Source organism: Salvelinus sp. IW2-2015, linkage group LG19 (assembly GCF_002910315.2).
Source record: "Salvelinus sp. IW2-2015 linkage group LG19, ASM291031v2, whole genome shotgun sequence".
Taxonomy (NCBI): domain Eukaryota; kingdom Metazoa; phylum Chordata; class Actinopteri; order Salmoniformes; family Salmonidae; genus Salvelinus; species Salvelinus sp. IW2-2015.
Genome location: NC_036859.1, coordinates 36,635,166 through 36,654,499, shown reverse-complemented (window position 1 = coordinate 36,654,499; position 19,334 = coordinate 36,635,166). Strand labels below are relative to the sequence as shown.

The 19,334-nt window shown below is 43.7% G+C and overlaps 1 protein-coding gene across 1 annotated transcript; it reads left to right on the top strand.

The window, feature by feature from the left end:
- The first annotated feature begins 718 nt into the window (after nucleotides 1-718).
- Nucleotides 719-15,313, top strand: LOC111979102 (NALCN channel auxiliary factor 1-like). Its single transcript, XM_070449053.1, has 3 exons — nucleotides 719-781; nucleotides 5,486-5,657; nucleotides 9,233-15,313. Exons 1-3 carry the CDS (start codon nucleotides 719-721, stop codon nucleotides 9,553-9,555), a joined length of 558 nt encoding a protein of 185 aa, XP_070305154.1. The 3' UTR covers nucleotides 9,556-15,313.
- The last annotated feature ends 4,021 nt before the right edge of the window (nucleotides 15,314-19,334 follow it).

Genomic DNA, 19,334 nt, shown 5'->3' with positions numbered 1-19,334 from the left:
ATAATACAACTAACAGTGGAAATCACTTATAGATATGAAAATACAAATTTACCTCTGAATGGAACTAGCTGCTCATCCACTGTTACTTCAGGCCCAGCGTTGTAGAGGTATGGCAGACGCCTCCACCTCCTTCTCCCAGACTTCTCTTATGGCCTCCAGTTTGTCTCTCACACGTCTTGACTCACGGTTATCAAATCGTAGCATTCTTGAGAAAGTGTGAAAAACTTTCAGTGGCATCATGGCACAGAAAATTGCCCTTCCACTCTCTGCATCCCAGAGACMACATGTAACCTCGCCTTGGGACCTATACACACCCGTTAAGATAGCAGCCTTATGTAGGCACACATGTCAATCTCATCCATCCTTTTCCAGTTGTCTCCATATTTACAGAAACCCTCCAAATGTGTCATCTCCAGGCGGATCTTTTCGATGGCTGGTGTGATGAACATGTAGAATGGTTTCAAGGAGCGGGACTCTAACCTGGAAGCTTTAAGAAATTCCGCAATGCCCTCCGACGAACCATCAAATAGGCAAAGCACTAAAACAGGACTAAGATCGAATCGTCCTACACCGGCTCTGATGCTCGTCAGATGTGGCAGGGCTTGCAAAACATTGCAGACTACAAAGGGAAGCACAGCCAAGAGCTGCCCAGTGACACGTGCCTACCAGACGAGCTAAACTACTTCTATGCTCGCTTCAAGGCAAATAGCACTGAAACATGCATGAGAGCATCAGCTGTTCTGGAAGACTGTGTGACCACGCTCTCCGCAGCGTGGAGAGCGTAAGACCTTTAACCTCTCTGGGATATGTGGGACGCTTGCATCCCACTTGGCCAAAAGCCAGGGAAAATGCAGAGCGTCAAATTCAAATAAAATTATATAAAAATCAAACTTTCATTAAATCACACATGTAAGATACCAAATTAAAGCTACACTCGTTGTGAATCCAGCCAACATGTCAGATTTCAAAAAGGCTTTTCGGCGAAAGCATAAAATGCTATTATCTGATGATAGCACAACAGTAAACAAAGAGAGTGTAGCATATTTCAACCCTGCAGGCGCAACACAAAACGCAGAAATAAAATATAAGTCATGCCTTACCTTTGACGAGCTTCTTTTGTTGGCACTCCAATATGTCCCATAAACATCACAAATGGTCCTTTTGTTCAATTAATTCCGTCCATATATATCCAAAATGTCAATTTATTTGGCGCGTTTCATCCAGAAAAAATATTTTATATTCTGGGGATGAGTAGAAGGAAGTTGAAATTGGGCACGCTATTTATCCAAAAGTGAAAATGCTGCCCCCCGAAGTTAAACTGGTCAACATTCCCAAGGCCGCAGGGCCAGACGGTTACCAGGACGTGTACTGCGAGCATGCGCTGATCAACTGGCCAGTGTCTTCATTGACATTTTCAACCTCTCCCTGTCTGAGTCTGTAATACCAACATGTTTTAAGCAGACCACCATAGTGCCTGCGCCTAAGAACACGAAGGTAACCTTCCTAAACGACTACCGACCCGTCACACTCACGCCTGTAGCCATGAAGTGCTTCGAAAGGCTGGTCATGGCTCACATCAACACCATTTTCCACACTGCCCTTTCCCACCTGAAGAAAAGGAACACCTATGTGAGAATGCTATTCATTTACTACAGCTCAGCATTCAACAACATAATGCCATCAAAGCTCATAAATATGCTATGGACCCTGGGACTAAACACCTCCCTCTGCAACTGGATCCTGGACTTTCTGACGGACAGGTGGTAAGGGTAGGTAACAACACATCCGCCACGCTGATCCTCAACACAGGGGCCCTTCAGGGGTGCGTGCTCAGTCCCCTCCTGTACTTCCTGTTCACTCATGACCGCACGAKTCCAACACCATCATTAAGTTTTCCGATGACACAACAGTGGTAGGCCTGATCACCGGCAACGACGAGACAGCCTATAGGGAGGAGGTCAGAGACCTGGCCGTGTGGTGCCAGGACAACAACCTCTCCCTCAATGTGATCAAGACAAAGAGGATGATTTAGGACTACAGGAAAAAGAGGACCGAGCATGCCCCCATTCTCATCAACGGGGCTGTAGTGGAGCAGGTTGAGAGCTTTAAGTTTCTTGGTGTCCACATCACCAACAAACTAACATGGCCCAAGCACACCAAGACTGTCGTGAAGAGGGAACGACAAAACCTTTTCCCCTAAGGAGACTGAAAATATTTGGCATGGGTCCTCAGATCCTCAAAAGGTTCTACAGCTGCACCATCGAGAGCATCCTGACTGGTTGCATCACTGCCTGGTATGGTAACTGCTCGGCCTCCGACCGCAAGGCATGACCAGAGGGTAGTGCGAACGGCCCAGTCCATCACTGGAGCCAAGTTTCCTGCAATCCAGGACCTTTATACCAAGTGGTGTCAGAGGAAGGCCCAAKAAATTGTCAAAGACTCCAGCCACTCTAGTCATAGACTGTTCTCTCTACTACCACATGGCAAGCGGTACCGGAGTGCCAAGTCTAGGTCCAAGAAGCTTCTAAACAGCTTCTACCCCCAAGGCATAAGACTCCTGAACAGCTAATCAAATGGCTACCAGACTATTTGCATTACCCCCTCCCCTTTATTTTACACCGCTGCTACTCTCTGTTGTTATCATCTATGCACAGTCACTTTAATAACTCTATCTACATGTACATATTACCTCAACTTACCGGTGCCCCCGCACATTGACTCTGTACCGGTACCCGTGTGTATATAGTTTTATMGCATATAAAATATATATATATTTTATTGCAGCTCTTTAATTACTTGTTACTTTATTTCGTATTCTTATCCGTTTTTTTAAACTGCATTGTTGGTTAGGGGCTGGTAAGTAAGCATTTCACTGTAAGGTCTACACCAGTTGTATTCGGCGCATGTGACTAATACAATTTGATTTGATTTGATTTTGATGTTGAGGCGATGTCCTGGGCATGGGCAACTGCGTGTCTTCTGGGCCCCGGGGTCATCCTTATGACATTTTGTTCTGTCATTCTGCCCTGGTTGTCATATGTTGACAAGGATCACTGCACCTGTACACAGCCCATCTGTAAATAGCCCACCCAACTACCTCATTCACCAAATTATTTATTTTTGCTCTTTTTGCACCCCAGTATCTCTATTTGCACCTCATCATCTGCACATCTACCACTCCAGTGTTAATGCAAATTGTAATTATTTCACCACTATGGCCTATTTATTGCCTTACCTCCTTAATCTTACTACATTTGCACACACTGTACATAGATATATATATATATATATATCTATTGTGTTATTGACTGTACGTTTGTTTATCCCATGTGTAACTCTGTMTTGTTGTTTTTGTGGCACTGCTTTGCTTTGTCTTGGCCAGGTTGCAGTTGTAAATGAGAACTTGTTTTCAACTGGCCTACCTGGTTAAATAAAAATGTTGCTGATATTTGACAAAAATGTCTCCTTCAGCTTGGGGGATTTCTTCTTCATCTGAAGATGATGCATTGTGCTCTGTGTTGTATTCTTCCCCATCTTCTTCTTCAGATACCCCCTCTTCTAAATCATTGTTCTCTTGGACATCTGAAAAAWTCAGATCTATGACCTGTTGGGCACTGAAACGTGCTCTCATGGCTTCAGCAAAGAGAGAACTGGGGGGACTGTCATCTGCAGCACCTTTATAGCCTCTGACTGCATTACCCATTAGTAAACAATGCTTTCAAGAAATGTTTATTTTGTCTGAAATTGTGTTTATTTTGTCAGAAATTTTGTTCAATCAGTAGCACACATAATCTCACTGTATCATTGTGTGTGCGTGTGCGTGTGCGTCTTTGTGGTTTTTGTGGTGTGTAAATTATTTTATAACTGCCGGGTCAAAAATGACCCTAAGACAATCTTTGTTCCCTGGTGGTGTACAGCTTTCATGGAAATATMAACAAAGGCGATGTTTCACTTTTTCTAATGTTGGGGTCACTTTAGGGAAAGTCATCAAATTTCAAATTGAAAAGATATCATTTTGGGGGTTTTCTCTGCTGTTAATTAAACATAGTGGCGGGTCATTTTTTACCCTTAAGACAACAAACACAAGGGTTAAGTGATTGAACTAACTTTGTTTTTTTGTACTTATATTTGTGGTGTGGTTTTCATATTAGACATTTTGGGCTTCCAACCTTACCTGCACACGTTTCTTTCGTGCGAATAAATCAAACCTAAAACCTTGTTTGAATGATGGCCCACGTCAACTCTGGCTGACTTCTTTACAATACAATGTACTTTGTTCATTAGTTACAGTGAACAACAGAAGTGTCTCCTGCTTGACTGGTTCCGGAGAAGAAGAAAAATGGAGTAAAAACACTAGTTAATCTGCCAAAATCAAGACCAAATGCTATGAAGACATATAATTATTATGATGTAGAATAACAATTTACATGCAGTTGTTGTCAGCAGCAGCCACAAGAGATATACTCTGCCTCTGATTGTTCTGGGTTACTGCCAGACTTAGCTAAACATAGATAGAGTTGTAAAGTCATGTAATGCGCTATTAAAGATTGAAATCAGTCGAAATCATGAATCAGTCGAAATCATGAATCAGATGGCGTAATTTGTATGAATATAGAAATGTCAATTGAAAAAAAGGTAAAACGAAATAAAGTGCAGCTAGTTTGCAGTCTTGCCAGCTTCCATTTGAAAATATTGTGTTAGATGTGTTGTTGGCTAGCTTCTCTAAACGTCAGTGTTCTGACGAGAGAGCAGATTTTCTATGCCAGGCGAAATTGCGCCTCATTAGCTCATTGTCCAAAGAAATGTCACTAGAAAACAGCTTAAACAAATGCAAAGGGCGCTACTGTTGTTATTCTGGCTGCATTGTTTGACGTGACTGTAAGTTAGCCGTAGTTGGTTAGCTAGCAAGCAAGGGATAAGAATGTTGCCAGCTAGTATGGCAATGGAACATTTAGAACGAACGACTGGGTCGCGTCCTTAGATACAGAACAAAAAGACTGAACGACTGGGTCGCGTCTTTAGCAACTGAACTGATAGATCGAATGCTTGGGTAGCAACTCAAGATTTGTGTCAGGACTATATATTGTGGAAGGATGAAATAGTATGAATAAATTCATCAAAATGTCAATCATTATTTGAATATGTTGGTAACCCGTTGTATAAAAGTGATAATCCCCTCGAAGCCAGTGTTTGGAGGATAGACATGGCCTTCCACCCACACATCCTTATGGATGCACTGGATACCAGGATACCAGGATACCAAAAGTACCAATGGACACAAATAAAATCAAAGAGCTTAGTTTCAGTGTTTTTTGAACGATGGTCCAGTCAATTCAAGTGAATCAATTGCAGTAGAGGTCACGGATGGAGAGTGTGTCACGGATGCGAGCGTTGTGTGTGTGTGTGTGTGTATCATCAGTGGCAATACAATTTATAACTCATCAATGTGCTCTCTCCCTCCCATCTCCCTCCCATCTCCTTCTAGACGGTATATAAGCCCTGGCTGTGCTCGCAGTACTTCCAGACCACCCAGATGCACTGCAGTAAGAGGATCCCGTGTGGCCAGTACTGTCTGGAGGTGCAGCAGAGGTGTCCCTTTATCCTGCCTGACAACGACGATCTCATCCATGGAGGAAGTCCCAGTTTCATATGCACAGGTACTACTTCATATACTGTACAGGTTATATGCTCAGGGACACACAGAATGATCTGAATATGGAAATTACTCCCTGTTGAACATGACTGATATGTTACAAATAACTAACGGAACGAAAATGCACCTCCAAACAATATTTCACCTTTATTTATACAGATAAGTCAGTTAAGAACCAATTGTTATTTACAACGACGACCTGTCAGTGAGTGGACACAGCACGTATAACGTTAAAAGTGGTGTGTGGAGTGGGGCTCCCGAGTGGAGCATCGGTCTAAGGCACTGCATCTCATTGCTAAAACTGTCATTACAGACACCCTGGTTCAAATCCAGGTTGTATCACAACTGGCTGTGATTGGGGGTCCAACAGGGCGGTGCACACTTGGCCCGGTGTAGGCAGTCATTTTAAATAAGAATTTGTTCTTTAACTGACTTGCCTAGTTAAATAAAGGTTAAATAAAAAAAGTACAAGTAAATATCACACAAGTAGGCTAAACAATATCATACAATCAGCAGTCACTAAGACATMAATAGGCAGCATTTAAGAGGTAGGGGAAAACACATGCAGTTATCAGTTAACATCTCAAGACAGTTTGTTTTCAAAAGTACCAATGGACACAAATAAAATCAGAGCTTAGTTTCAATGTTTTTTTGACGATGGTCCAGTCTCTAGCAGCGGACAATTGAAAAGCATCTTCACCAAAGATACTGAGAGCCTTGGGGATTGCCAGCTTCATGTAAATGCTGGATCTCAGGTTGCTGTTGGTGGTGGGGAGTCTTAGTAGTAAGCTGAGATAAACAGGGGTCTTGCCCAGGAGGGATTTGTATATGAATGTGAGCCAGTGAGTTTGATGTTATACATGCAGGGATTGCCAGTTAATGGATGGATATAAGTCACATTGATGGTTTTGGAATGGGGCAACAGTAACGAAGTGAATGGCAGAGTGTAACTGTTATAGTGTGGGATATGCTGTAGAGCACACATCTTTGTGACTGGGGCAGGGGTGTCAAACATACACTGTGTGTACAAACGTATGTGGACACCCTTTCAAATTTGTGGATTTGTCTATTTCAGCCACACCCGTTAATGACAGGTGTATAAAATCAAGCACACAGCCATGCAATCTCCATAGATAAACTTTGGCTGTAGATTGGCCTTACTGAAGAGCTCAGTGACTTTCAATGTGGCACTGTCATAGGATGCCACCTTTCCAACCAGTTTGTGAAATMTATGCCCTGCTAAAGCTGCCTTGGTCAACTGTAAGTGCTGATATTGTGAAGTGGAAACATCTATAAGCAACAACAGCTCAACGCGAAATGGCCACACAAGTGTTGACGCGAGTAGCATGTAAAAATCATCTGTCCTCAGTTGCAACACTCACTATTGAGTTCCAAACTGCCTCTGGAAGCAACGCAGCGCAATAACTGTTTGTTGGGAGCTTCATGAAATGGGTTTCCATGCCCGAGCAGCTACACACATAACTAAGATCACCAATCGCAATGCCAAAGCTTGTCGCCATTGGACTCTGGAGCAGTGGAAACATGTTCTCTGGAGTGATGAATCACGTTTTATCTTCTGGCAGTCCAACGGACAAATCTGGGTTTGGCGGATGCCAGGAGAACGCTACCTGCCCCAATGCATAGTGCCAACTGTAAAGTTTGGTGGAGGAGGAGTGATGGTCTGGGGTTGTTTGTCATGGTTTCGGGATAGCCCCCTTACTTCCATCGAAGAGAAATTTAACACAACACCATACAATGACATTCTAGACGACTCTATGCTTCCAAACTTGTGGCAACAGTGTGGGGAAGGCCCTTTCCTATTTCAGCAATGTCCCCGTGTACAAAGCGAAGGTCCATAATGAAATGGTTTGTCGTGATCAGTGGAAGAACTAAATAATAAACACTGTGCACTGTCATTTGACCTACATTCATACAGTTTATTGACTGTACAGCCCGCTAATAATCACTAGACAGTCAGGGAGCATATTTTTTAACTGATGGACAGAGGACAATAAAAAAAWATATATAAAAATGACATGAAGGAAATAGAACAAATTGATAGTGCAGCCCTCCGGACTTTGTTGAAGGCTGAAATCGGCCCGCGTTCCAAAATGAGTTTGACACCCTGGTCTAGAAGCGACTTCTCATTTAATGTATGCAGTAGAGCGATGCCTTCCACCACAAAGCTATTGGATGTAGCACCAGTTGTCCATGAGCAGAGTGACAATATGTGAGTTTATTGTATGTCCCCACCTGCTGGTCATATTGCAGAGCAGCAAGCCAAAGTCAACAAGACCACCAGACAGGAGTTTATGCTTGGTGCAGCCCAAATGGAGAATGAGGCTTTTTAGTTTTGAGACAGTTAGAGGTCAGTTCTAATAATCCATGTTGATTTATCTGTCGAAAATATGAACATTTTCCTGTCTTCCGTAGCTTAATAATTTGGTTTTATGCTGATTTGGTGCTGCTTTCCTTCATCTGAAAACATCTGATCTGTGTGTGTGTGTGTGTGTGTGTGTGTGTGTGTGTGTGTGTGTGTGTGTGTGGTGTGTGTGTGTGTGTGTGTGTGTGTGTGTGTGTGTGTGTGTGTGTGTGTGTGTGTGTGTGTGTGTGTGTGTGTGTGTGTGTGTGTGTGTGTGTGTGTGTGTGTACCTACATGCGTCTGTGTGTGTACACCCTTTGTGTGTTCCAAAACACACACTCTAAAAGTGTGGCCTCAGATCGTAGCTGTAACCGTTTTTTTGTCTTTAATCACTTTAACGTCAAACAGTCTAGAGTGGGAGACAACTTAGCCCTCTCACAAGTTCACCCACTCACATTAGCAATGCACACCACTCACTGAACATGAGGGAGCAACAGTCGTTGTCGTTAGAGTACAGAAGATATCCGTTTTCCAATCCAAAATGAATCTATAGCCTCTACCAGACTACTACGAGACACTTCTTGATTTTAGAGTATCGAATGCTTGTAACTAATGTTGGAACACAACATTTTGGAGTGGAATAATGATTTTTCTTACACACATATTATATTTGTAGAGATTTCAAGGGGTAAGCTAAGAGATTTTTATCTTATGTTTATTGTGTGGTAAATAGTTCAGTTTTATTTTCATTGTTTTGCATTTGTTTATTTTTTTCCTGTAAAGCACATTGCGTTGCATTCCACGTCTGAAATGTGCTGTATAAATAAAGCTTGATTTGATTTGAGATGAGCAGAACTGTGTATGGTACTGTAGCCTATGTTTGCATATGGTCTAAAAAGTGTTGAATATTTAAGCAATAAGGCGCGAGGGGGTGTGGTATATGGCCAATATACCACGACTAAGAGCGGTTCTTATGCGCAACGCGGAGTGCTATGACACAGCCCTTAGCCGTGGTATATTGGCCATATATCACAAACCCCTGAGGTGCCTTATTGTTATTATAAACTGGTTACCAACTTAATTAGAGCAGTAAAAATAAATTTTTTGTCATACCCATGGTATACGTTCTGATATACCACGGCTTTCAGCCAATCAGCATTCAGGGCTCGAACCACCAAGTTTATAATGCGTAGTAAACGTGTGTTCCTCCTCTGCAGGGCTGTTGGAGGAGTACCCTGGGGGTGTGGATGCAGATGCAGAGTGCTGTGATGTCCGGTGGGACTTCCAGACGGAAGCAGACAACAACCGTTCTCGGGGGACCCTCAAAAGAACTCACCCATCCTGTCACCACCGAACCMCTCTCAGTTCCTCGGCCGCGTGCAGACTGTGCAACAGCCGGCTCAAACTCTGCCTGCTAGTCCTTGTCCTCCTGCACACTGTTGCCTCCCTCACCGCATCCCACAATGCAACGGGTGTGGGCTTGGGTCTTCCCGCCTCCCTCACCCCTCTGGAGGAGAGTTCCCCCACCAACGAGGAGTGATGGGATGGCTGAGGACTCACGTTGTCATGGCAACAGCGTGGCTATGAGGATTTGAAACATCTCTGCCTCGGTCGTGAATGCTAAGTGCTGTGGACTTGACATCTGCGGCCGCCGTGCTTTCTGGGTAATGGAGTCTTTGCAGAGGTTTGGGACTACTTGGAGACATACAAATCAATCAAAACAAACAGACTAACAAACGAACAAACAAAGAGATAAAAAACATGACTGTGGTGGGAATGTGGGACAATGCCACAGCCTTTGTTGACTGCAAAGGCCTCCTCACTGCTGAGTTTCTCTCTCTGCTCTTTTTTACACTGTGTTCCTGTTCTGGCTTTTTGTTGCACTGGCTGACTARGGGATAACATTCACTCTCCCTCTTTTTGAATTTCCATCCATTATGTTTTATGTTGTTCCTTTATGGGTCTCTTGCGCAGGAAAATGTCTCATCGATATAGGATAGATAACATGTATCAAAAAGCAAAGTTGTGAGTGTGTGRATGCTTGTGTGTGTGAGTGTGTGTGGATGTGTGTGTCCACTCTGAAGTCTCCCCTTATTTGGGTTCCCATTCCTAAAGCTTCTTGAGATGTAGGAAAGGACTCTAAAATGTTAGAGTAGTAATTTGTTCTCATGTTCTCTCTCACAGTATCCCTGGTAAAGTTAACACACACCCACATTTCTTCAGATTATACTACTGGCCAATCTCTCAATATAGAAGACAACCCCTTAACCCAGCCGTAGATATACAAATATTCCACTCTGAATCCTGTCTCTACCACACTGTCCATTCCCCATGACATCTTCTCAGTTCAGCACTCCACACACAGGTGTGATGTTCTACTTTCTCTTTATTGTTTTGTCTAATCAAGATGTGTAAACTCTATACTGTACTTGCATGTGGAGGCTCTCTTAAATGATGTGAAATTCACAGCCTTGTTGGTTTGCTTTGCGTAGCCTTAGCCACGCTGTGTTACAGAACACTACTGCACCCCCAAAAGACCACCAGTGCGMTAGCAGTGGCCTCTGTTTTTCACTGCATTGTTCAGAAAATGTTACTTAAATCTCACATTAAGTAAAGGGCTTATTGCTATATACATATATACACACACTCACACATCACAAGACGGGTGTATGGCTTGAGGTATCTCATTGTGGCACTGCATGCTTAAGGGTACAACTTCAAAGGTAAGCATTTGCTTACAAGGCGGTTCATGCTTTGCTATAGAGAACGGGCAGGTGTAGAACCCAGTATGGAGTATGTTTGAGGAGAAACGTTGGGCGGCAGAGTGAGGTTGAGAAGCTCAGCGGCAGATGTTAGCATTACTGTTTGCATAATGGTTAACGATAGCTGGAAGAAAAGGCAATCTTTAAGGGCTGTTTTTATTCTTTCTTTGTCCCGTTGTTTTCTAGATAATGAACTGAGCTGATGGATACGTGAGTCAGGTTCTGATAGGTGGGTCAGGTTCTGATAGGTGAGTCAGGTTCTGATAGGTGAGTCAGGTTCTGATAGGTGAGTCATTGTGAAGTCTGTCTGATGTTTACTTGTTGTTTCACTCATATTCATGACGCATTCACAACCTCCGGGAGAGTTGGGGAATACGACCTGTAAACTCGGAGCAACGAGGTGTGTGCATTCACGTGCTTTAAAACTAGATGACACATGAATTCACTAATTAACAGCAAACTAGCTACCTTAACCATAAACCAAAAGTAGAGCTATCACACTCATAAACAAATAGTGTTAAAAACAAAAAATACATTTTTGTGGTTGCATTTAACTGCCAAAAATGCTGTCATCGAAGTCATTTCCTTAGGTGATGTCAGAGTTCAGAATGTCAGAGGTGTCGGGTTCCAAATCATTACAACAGGTGTAGACCTTACAGTTTTAATAAAAATAAGTGTTAAAATATGATTTAGTAAATAAGCTAAAGTTAAAAAGAAAAAAGAAAATTAACAAATAATTAGAGCAACAATAAATTAACAGTAGCGAGGCTATATACAGGGGTTACCGGTACAGAGTCAATGTGCGGTGGCACAAGTTAGTTAAGGTAATTTAGGTAATATGTACATGTACTGTAGGTAGAGGTGAAGTTACCATGCATAGATAATAAACWGAYAGTAGCAGCAGCATAAAAATGGGGGAGCGGGGGTCATTGCAAACTATCTGGGTAGACATTTGGTTAGCTGTTCAGGAGTCTTATGGCTTGGGGGTAGAAACTGTTAAGAATACTTTTGGACCTAGACTTGGCGCTCCGGTACCACTTGCCATGCGGCAGCAGAGGGAACAGTCTATGACTAGGGTGGCTGGAGTCTGACAATTTTTAGGGCCTTCCTCTGACACCGCCTGTTGTCGAGGTTCTGGATGGAAGGAAGCTTGGCCCCAGTGATGTACTGGGCCGTATAGTCTACCCTCAGTAGTGCCTTGCTGTCGGAGGCCGAGCAGTTGCCATACCAGGCAGTGATGCAACGAGTCAGGATGCTCTCGTTGGTGCAGCTGTAGAACTTTTTGAGGATCTGAGAACCCATGCCAAATCTTTTCAGTCTCCTGAGGGGGAATAGGCYTTGTCGTGCCCGCTTTACGGCTGTCTTTGTGTGTTTGTACCATGACAGTGGACACCAAGGAACTTGAAGCTCAAATCTGCTCGTCTACAGCCCTGTCGATGAGAACTGGGGTGTGCCCGGCCATCCTTTTCCTGTAGTCCACGATCATTGTCTTGATTACGTTGAGGGAGAGGAGGTAATCCTGACACCACACTGCCAGGTCTCTGACCTCCTCCCTTTAGACTGCCTCATTGTTGTCAGTAATCAGGCCTACCACTGTTGTGTCTTTGGCAAACGTAATGATGGTGTTGGAGTCGTGCTTGGCCATGCAGTAATGAGTGAACAGGAGGGGACTGAAAACGCACACCTGAGGTGCCCCTGTATTGAGGATCAGCAAGGCAGATGTGTTGTTACCTACCCTTACCACCTGGGATGGCCCGTCAGGAAGTCCAGGATCCAGTTGCAGAGGGAGGTGTTTAGTCCCAGGGTCCTTGGCTTAGTGATGAGCTTTGAGGGAACTATGGTGTTGAACGCTGAGCTTCAGTCAATGAATAGCATTCAAACGTAGGTGTTCCTTTTATCTAGGTGTGAAAGGGCAGTATGGAGTGCAATAGAGATTCCGTCATCTGTGGATCTGTTGGGGCAGTATGCAAATTGGAGTGGGTCTAGGGTTTCTGGGATAATGGTGATGACATGAGCCATGACCAGCCTTTCAAAGCACATCGTGGRTACAGACGTGAGTGCTACGGGTCGGTAGTCATTTAGGCAGATTACCTTGGTGGTCTTGGGCACAGGGACTATGGTGGTCTGCTTGAAACATGTTGGTATTACAGACTCGGGGTCAGGGACAGGTTGAAAATGGCAGTGAATGCACTTACCAGTTGGTTAGCACATGCTCGGAGTACACGTCCTGGTAATCCATCTGGTCCTGCGGCCTTGGGAATGTTGATATGTTTAGAGGTCTTACTCACATCAGCTACGGAGTGTGATCATACAGCCATACCAGATTGTGCTCTCATGCATGCTTCAGTGTTGCTTGCCAGGAAGTGCGCATAGAAGTCATTTAGCTTGTCTGGTAGGCACGTGTCACTGGGCAGATCGCAGCTGTGCTTCCCTTTGTAGTCCGTAATAGTTTGCAAGTTCTGCCACAGCTGACGAGCGTCGGAGCCGGTGTAGTAGGATTCAATCTTAGTCCTGTATTGACACTTTGCCTGTTTGATGGTTCGTCGGAGGGCATAGCGGGATTTCTTATAAGCCTCCGGGTTAGCTCAGTTGCCTGTAATCCATGGCTTCTGGTTGGGGTATGTACGTACAGTCACAGTGGGGACGACATCATCGATGCATTTATTGAGGAAGCCATTGATTGATGTGGTGTACTCCTCAATGCCATCGGAAGAATCTCAGAACATTTTCCAGTCTGTGCTTGCAAAATAGTCCTCTAGCTTAGCATCTGTGTCATCTGATCACTTCTGTATTGAGCGAGTCACTGGTACGTCCTGCTTTAGTTGTTGCTTTTAAGCATTAATCAGTAGGATAGAGTTATGGTCAGATTTGCCAAATGGAGGGCAAAGGAGAGCTTTGTACGCATCTCTGTGTGTGGAGTAAAGCTGGTCTAGAGTTTTTTTATCCCTCTGGTTGTACCTGTGACATGCTGGTAGAAATGAGGTAAAACGGATTTAAGTTTGCATGCATTAAATTCCCCGGCCACTAGGAGCGCCGCCTCTGGATGAGCATTTTCTTGTTTGCTTATGGCCTTATACAGCTCGTTGAGTGCGGTCTTAGTGCCAACATCGGTTTGTGGTGTTAAATAGAGAGTTAAGACAAATACAGATGAAAACTCTCTTGGTATATAGTGTGGTCTACAGCTTATCATGAGATACTCTACCTCGAGACTTCCTTAATATTAGATTTCGTGCACCAGCTGTTATTGACAAATAGACCCAGAACACCACCGCTTGTCTTACCAGAGGCAGCTGTTCTATCTTGCTGATGCAAGGAAAACCCAGCCAGATGTATGTTATCCATGTTGTCGTTCAGCCACGACTCGTGAAACATAATATATTACCGTTTTAATGTCCTGTTGGTAGGATAGTCTTGATCGGAGCTCCTCCATTTTATTATCCAATGATTACACGTTGGCTAATAGGATGGATGGTAGAAGCGGGTTACCCACTCGCCGTCGGATTCTTACAAGGCACCCCGACTTATGTCCCCCATATCTCAGTCTGCTCTTCATGCGAATGATGGGGATTTGGGCTTTGTCCAGTGTGAAGTAAATCCTTTGCGTCCGACTCGTTGAAGAAAATATCTAAGTCCAGTACAAGGTGAGTAATCACTGTTCTGATAACCAGAAGCTCTTTTCGGTCATAAGAGCCGTTGGCAAAATAAGTTAAAAATAACGTGAAAAAACACACACAAAAGCACAACTGGTTCGTAGCCCTTAAATTGGCAGCCGTCTCTTCCGGCGCCATTCTTTCATTATTATTTTACTGTTTCCAGAGATGATACCAGAGTTGCCACTTTTTAAGTAACACTTGGAAGCTAATGTGGGCTTTTTTTCTCCTATTTTAAATCTGATAGGTTGTGAATTCAGGGTCAGTTCATTTGACCTCATAATTTCCTCGCTGGTTCAACAGCCTGTTTTTCCATAGGCCAACAGTAGATGGGAATCTTGACTAGGTTTATTTCCAGCATGCAGTATAAATTATGAATTAAAAGTAGAAGAATGTCAGAGGAAGATTGAACCACTGGAAGACAGCTGAGGGTCATAGCAGATGCATAGGGATATAGGAGGCTGAGGTCTGCATGCGTCCGTACATTCGTGCGTGTGTGCCTGTATTAGAGGGGCTTTTGGTGGCTCACTAATTAGTCAGGTTCAGCCTAGATCCAGTCTTCTCTGGATACCTCATTACCATGTCTGTGACCTTGGGGCCTGCAGGTTTAGCGAAAACCTCCAGTCCTCAGATCCCCCAGGAGACACAATACTGAATAGTCCCATTAATCATTTCTTCATCTTCATGAGCACCAGATTACAGCATACATACACCTTCATCAACATGACATCTCCATCAGCCTCACATCCCCTCATCCCTTTAGACCTATATCAGCATCACACCTCTATTCTCCCCTCATCCCTATAGGCCTACAGTACATCAGCATCACACCTCTATCCTCCCCTCATCCATAGAGGCCTACAGTACATCAGCATTACACCTCTATCCTCCCTCATCCCTATAGGCATACAGTACATCAGCATTTACTACCTCTATCCTCCCTCATCCCTATAGGCCTACAGTACATCAGCATTACACCTCTATCCTTCCCTCATCCCTATAGCCTACAGTACATCAGCATTACACCTCTATCCTCCCCTCATCCCTATAGGCCTACAGTACATCAGCATTACACCTCTATCCTCCCCTCATCCCTATAGACCTACAGTACATCAGCAATTACACCTCTATCCTCCCCTCACCCTATAGGCCTACAGTACATCAGCATTACACCTCTATCCTCCCCTCATCCCTATAGGCCTAACATTACATCAGCATTACACCTCTATCCTCCCCTCATCCCATAGGCCACAGCACATCAGCATTTACACCCTCATCCTCCCTCATCCCTATAGCCTGACTTACATCAGCATTACACCTCTATCCTCCCCTCATCCCTATAGGCCTACAGTACATCAGCATTACACCTCTATCCTCCCCATCCCTATAGGCCTACAGTACAATCAGCATTACACCTCTATCCTCCCCTCATCCCTATAGCCTACAGTACATCAGCATTAACCTCTATCCTCCCCTCATCCCTAAAGCCTACAGTACATCAGCATTACACCTCTATCCTCCCCTCATCCCTATAGCCTACATACATCAGCATTAACCTCTATCCTCCCCTCATCCCTATAGGGCCACAGTACATCAGCATTACACCTCTATCCTCCCCTCATCCCTATAGCCTACATTACATCAGCATTACACCTCTATCTCCCCTCATCCCTATAGCCTACAGTACATCAGCATTTTACACCTTCTATCCTCCCTCATCCCTATAGGCCTACAGTACATCAGCATTACACCTCTATCCTCCCTCATCCCTATAGCCTACAGTATCAGCATTACACTCCTATCCTCCCCTCACCCTATAGCTACGATACATCAGCATTACACCCTCATCCTCCCTCATCCCTATAGGCCTACAGTACATCAGCCATTACACCTCTACCTCCCCTCATCCCTATAGGCCTACAGTACATCAGCATTACACCTCTATCCTCCCTCATCCTATAGGCCTACATATCAGCAATTACACCTCTATCCTCCCCTCATCCCTATAGCCTACATTACATCAGCATTACACCTCTATCCTCCCCTCATCCCTATAAGCCTACAGCATTACATCTCTATCATCACCTCATCCCTATAACTACATCAGCTACATCTCATCATCACCTCACCCTATAGACCTTACATCACATTACCACCTCTATCACCCTCACTCCCTATAGACCTACATCAGCATTACACCTCTATCATCACCTCATCCCTATAGACCTACATCAGCTTACACCTCTATCATCACCTCATCCTATAGATACATCAGCATTACATCTCTACATCACCTCATCCCTATATACCTACATCAGCATTACACCTCATCATCACCTCATCCCTATAGACCTACATCAGCATTACATCTCTATCACACCTCATCCCTATAGACCTACATCAGCATTACACTCTATCAATCACCTCATCCCTATAGACCTACATCAGCATTTACATCTCTATCATCACCTCATCCCTATAGACCTACATCAGCATTACATCTCTATCACACCTCATCCCTATATACCTACATCAGCATTAACACTCTATCATCACCACATCCCTATAGACCTACATCAGCATTACATCTCTATCCTCACCTCATCCCTATAGACCTACATCAGCATTACACTCTATCATCACCTCATCCCTATAGACCTACATCAGCATACACCTCTATCATCACCTCATCCCTATAGACCTACATCAGCATTACATCTCTATTCACCACCTCATCCCATATACCTACATCAGCATTACATCTCTATCATCACCTCATCCCTATAGACCTACATCATTACACTCTATCAATCACCTCATCCCTATAGACCACATCAGCTTTACATCCTATTCATCACCTCTCCCTATAGACTACATCACATTACATCTCATCACACCTCATCCCTATATACCTACATCAGCATTACATCTCTATCATCACCTCATCCCTATAGACCTACATCAGCATTACACTCTATCATCACCTCATCCCTATAGACTACATCAGCTTACGATCTCTATCATCACCTCATCCCTATAGACCTACATCAGCATTACATCTCTATCATCACCTCATCCCTATAGAACCTACATCAGCTTTAACATCTCTATCATCAACCTCATCCCTATAGACCTACATCAGCATTACACTCTATCATCACCTCATCCCTATAGACCTACATCAGCATACACCTCTATCATCACCTCATCCCTATAGACCTACATCAGCATTACACACTCTATCATCACTCATCCCTATACCTACATACATCAGCATTACATCTCTATCATCACCCATTCCCTATAGATCTACATCAGAATATACACCTCTATCATCACCCTCATCCCTATAGACCTACATCATTACATCTCTATCATCACCTCATCCCTATAGACCTACATCCATTACACCTCTATCATCACCTCATCCCTATAGACCTACATCAGCATTACATCTCTATCATTCCCACCTCATCCCTATAGACCTACATCAGCAATTACACCTCTATCATCACCTCATCCCTATAGACCTACATCAACATTACATCTCTATCATCACCTCATCCCTATAAGAACCTACATCAGCATTACATCTCTATCATCACCTCATTCCTATAACCTACATCATATTACACCTCTATCATCACCTCATCCCTATAGACCTACATCATTATTACACCTCTATCATCACCTCATCCCTATAGACCTACATCAAATTACATCTCTATCATCACCTCATCCATAGACCTACATCAGCATTACATCTCTATCATCCCTTCACTCCTATAGACCTACATCAATTTACCATCTCTATCATCACCTCATCCTATAGAACCTACATCAGAATTAACACCTCTTGCATCACTCCCCCCCATACCTGTCATTCTAGTTTATACAGCGTGTTACTAACTGATTAATAGCTTTATAACCTACATCAGAATTACACCTACAATACTTCTGCACATCTGAAAATAATCTTCTAGTAAACAGCCTCATTCTGTCTGTCCATCTGAGAGAGGAGTGAGAAAGAGAGAGACAAAGATTCGGAGGGAGGGTAGGCAAATGTAAAAAGGAGAGAGGATGGTTGAGGATGGTTGACTAAAGTGGACTCTAGCCCAAAACCGAAATCAGTAAGAGTGTGTGATGTCACAGCAGGGCTGTAAACAAACCTTTTGGGGGGGCAAACTATAAAAAGGGCACCCCAAAAAATATGTTTCTGCAACAGCGGTCACAGACTCGTTGAGCAATTATGACTGAATATTTATACTGAATAAATATATAACGCAACATGTAAAGTGTTGGTCCCATGTTTCATGAGCTGAAATAAAAGATCACAGAAATGTTCCAGATGCACAAAAAAATGTATTTGTTTCAAGTTTGGTGCACAAATGTGTGTAAATCCCTATTAGTGAGCATTTCTCATTTGCCAAGATAGTCCATCCATCTGACAGGTGTGGCATATCAAGAAGCTGATTAAACAGCATGATCATTACACAAAAACTTGCAGTTTTGTCACAGAACACAGAATGCCACAGATGTCTCAAGTTTTGAGGGAGTGTGCAATTGGCATGTTGACTGCAGGAATGTTCACCAGAGCTGTTGCCAGAGATTTGAATGTTCACATCCATCCGGCCTCACAACCGCAGACCAAATGTAACCACGCCAGTCCAAGACCTCCACATCCGGCTTCTTCACATCGTCTGAGACCAGCCAVCCGGGCAGCTGATGAAACTGGGTTTGCACAACTGAAGAATTTATGCACAAACTGCCAGAAACGATCTTAGGGAAGTTCATCGGGTGCTCCTTGTCCTTACCAGGGTCTTGACCTAACTGCAGTTCGGCGTCATAAACAACTTCAGTTGGCATATGCTCACCTTAGATGGCCACTGGCACCCAGGAGGAGTGTG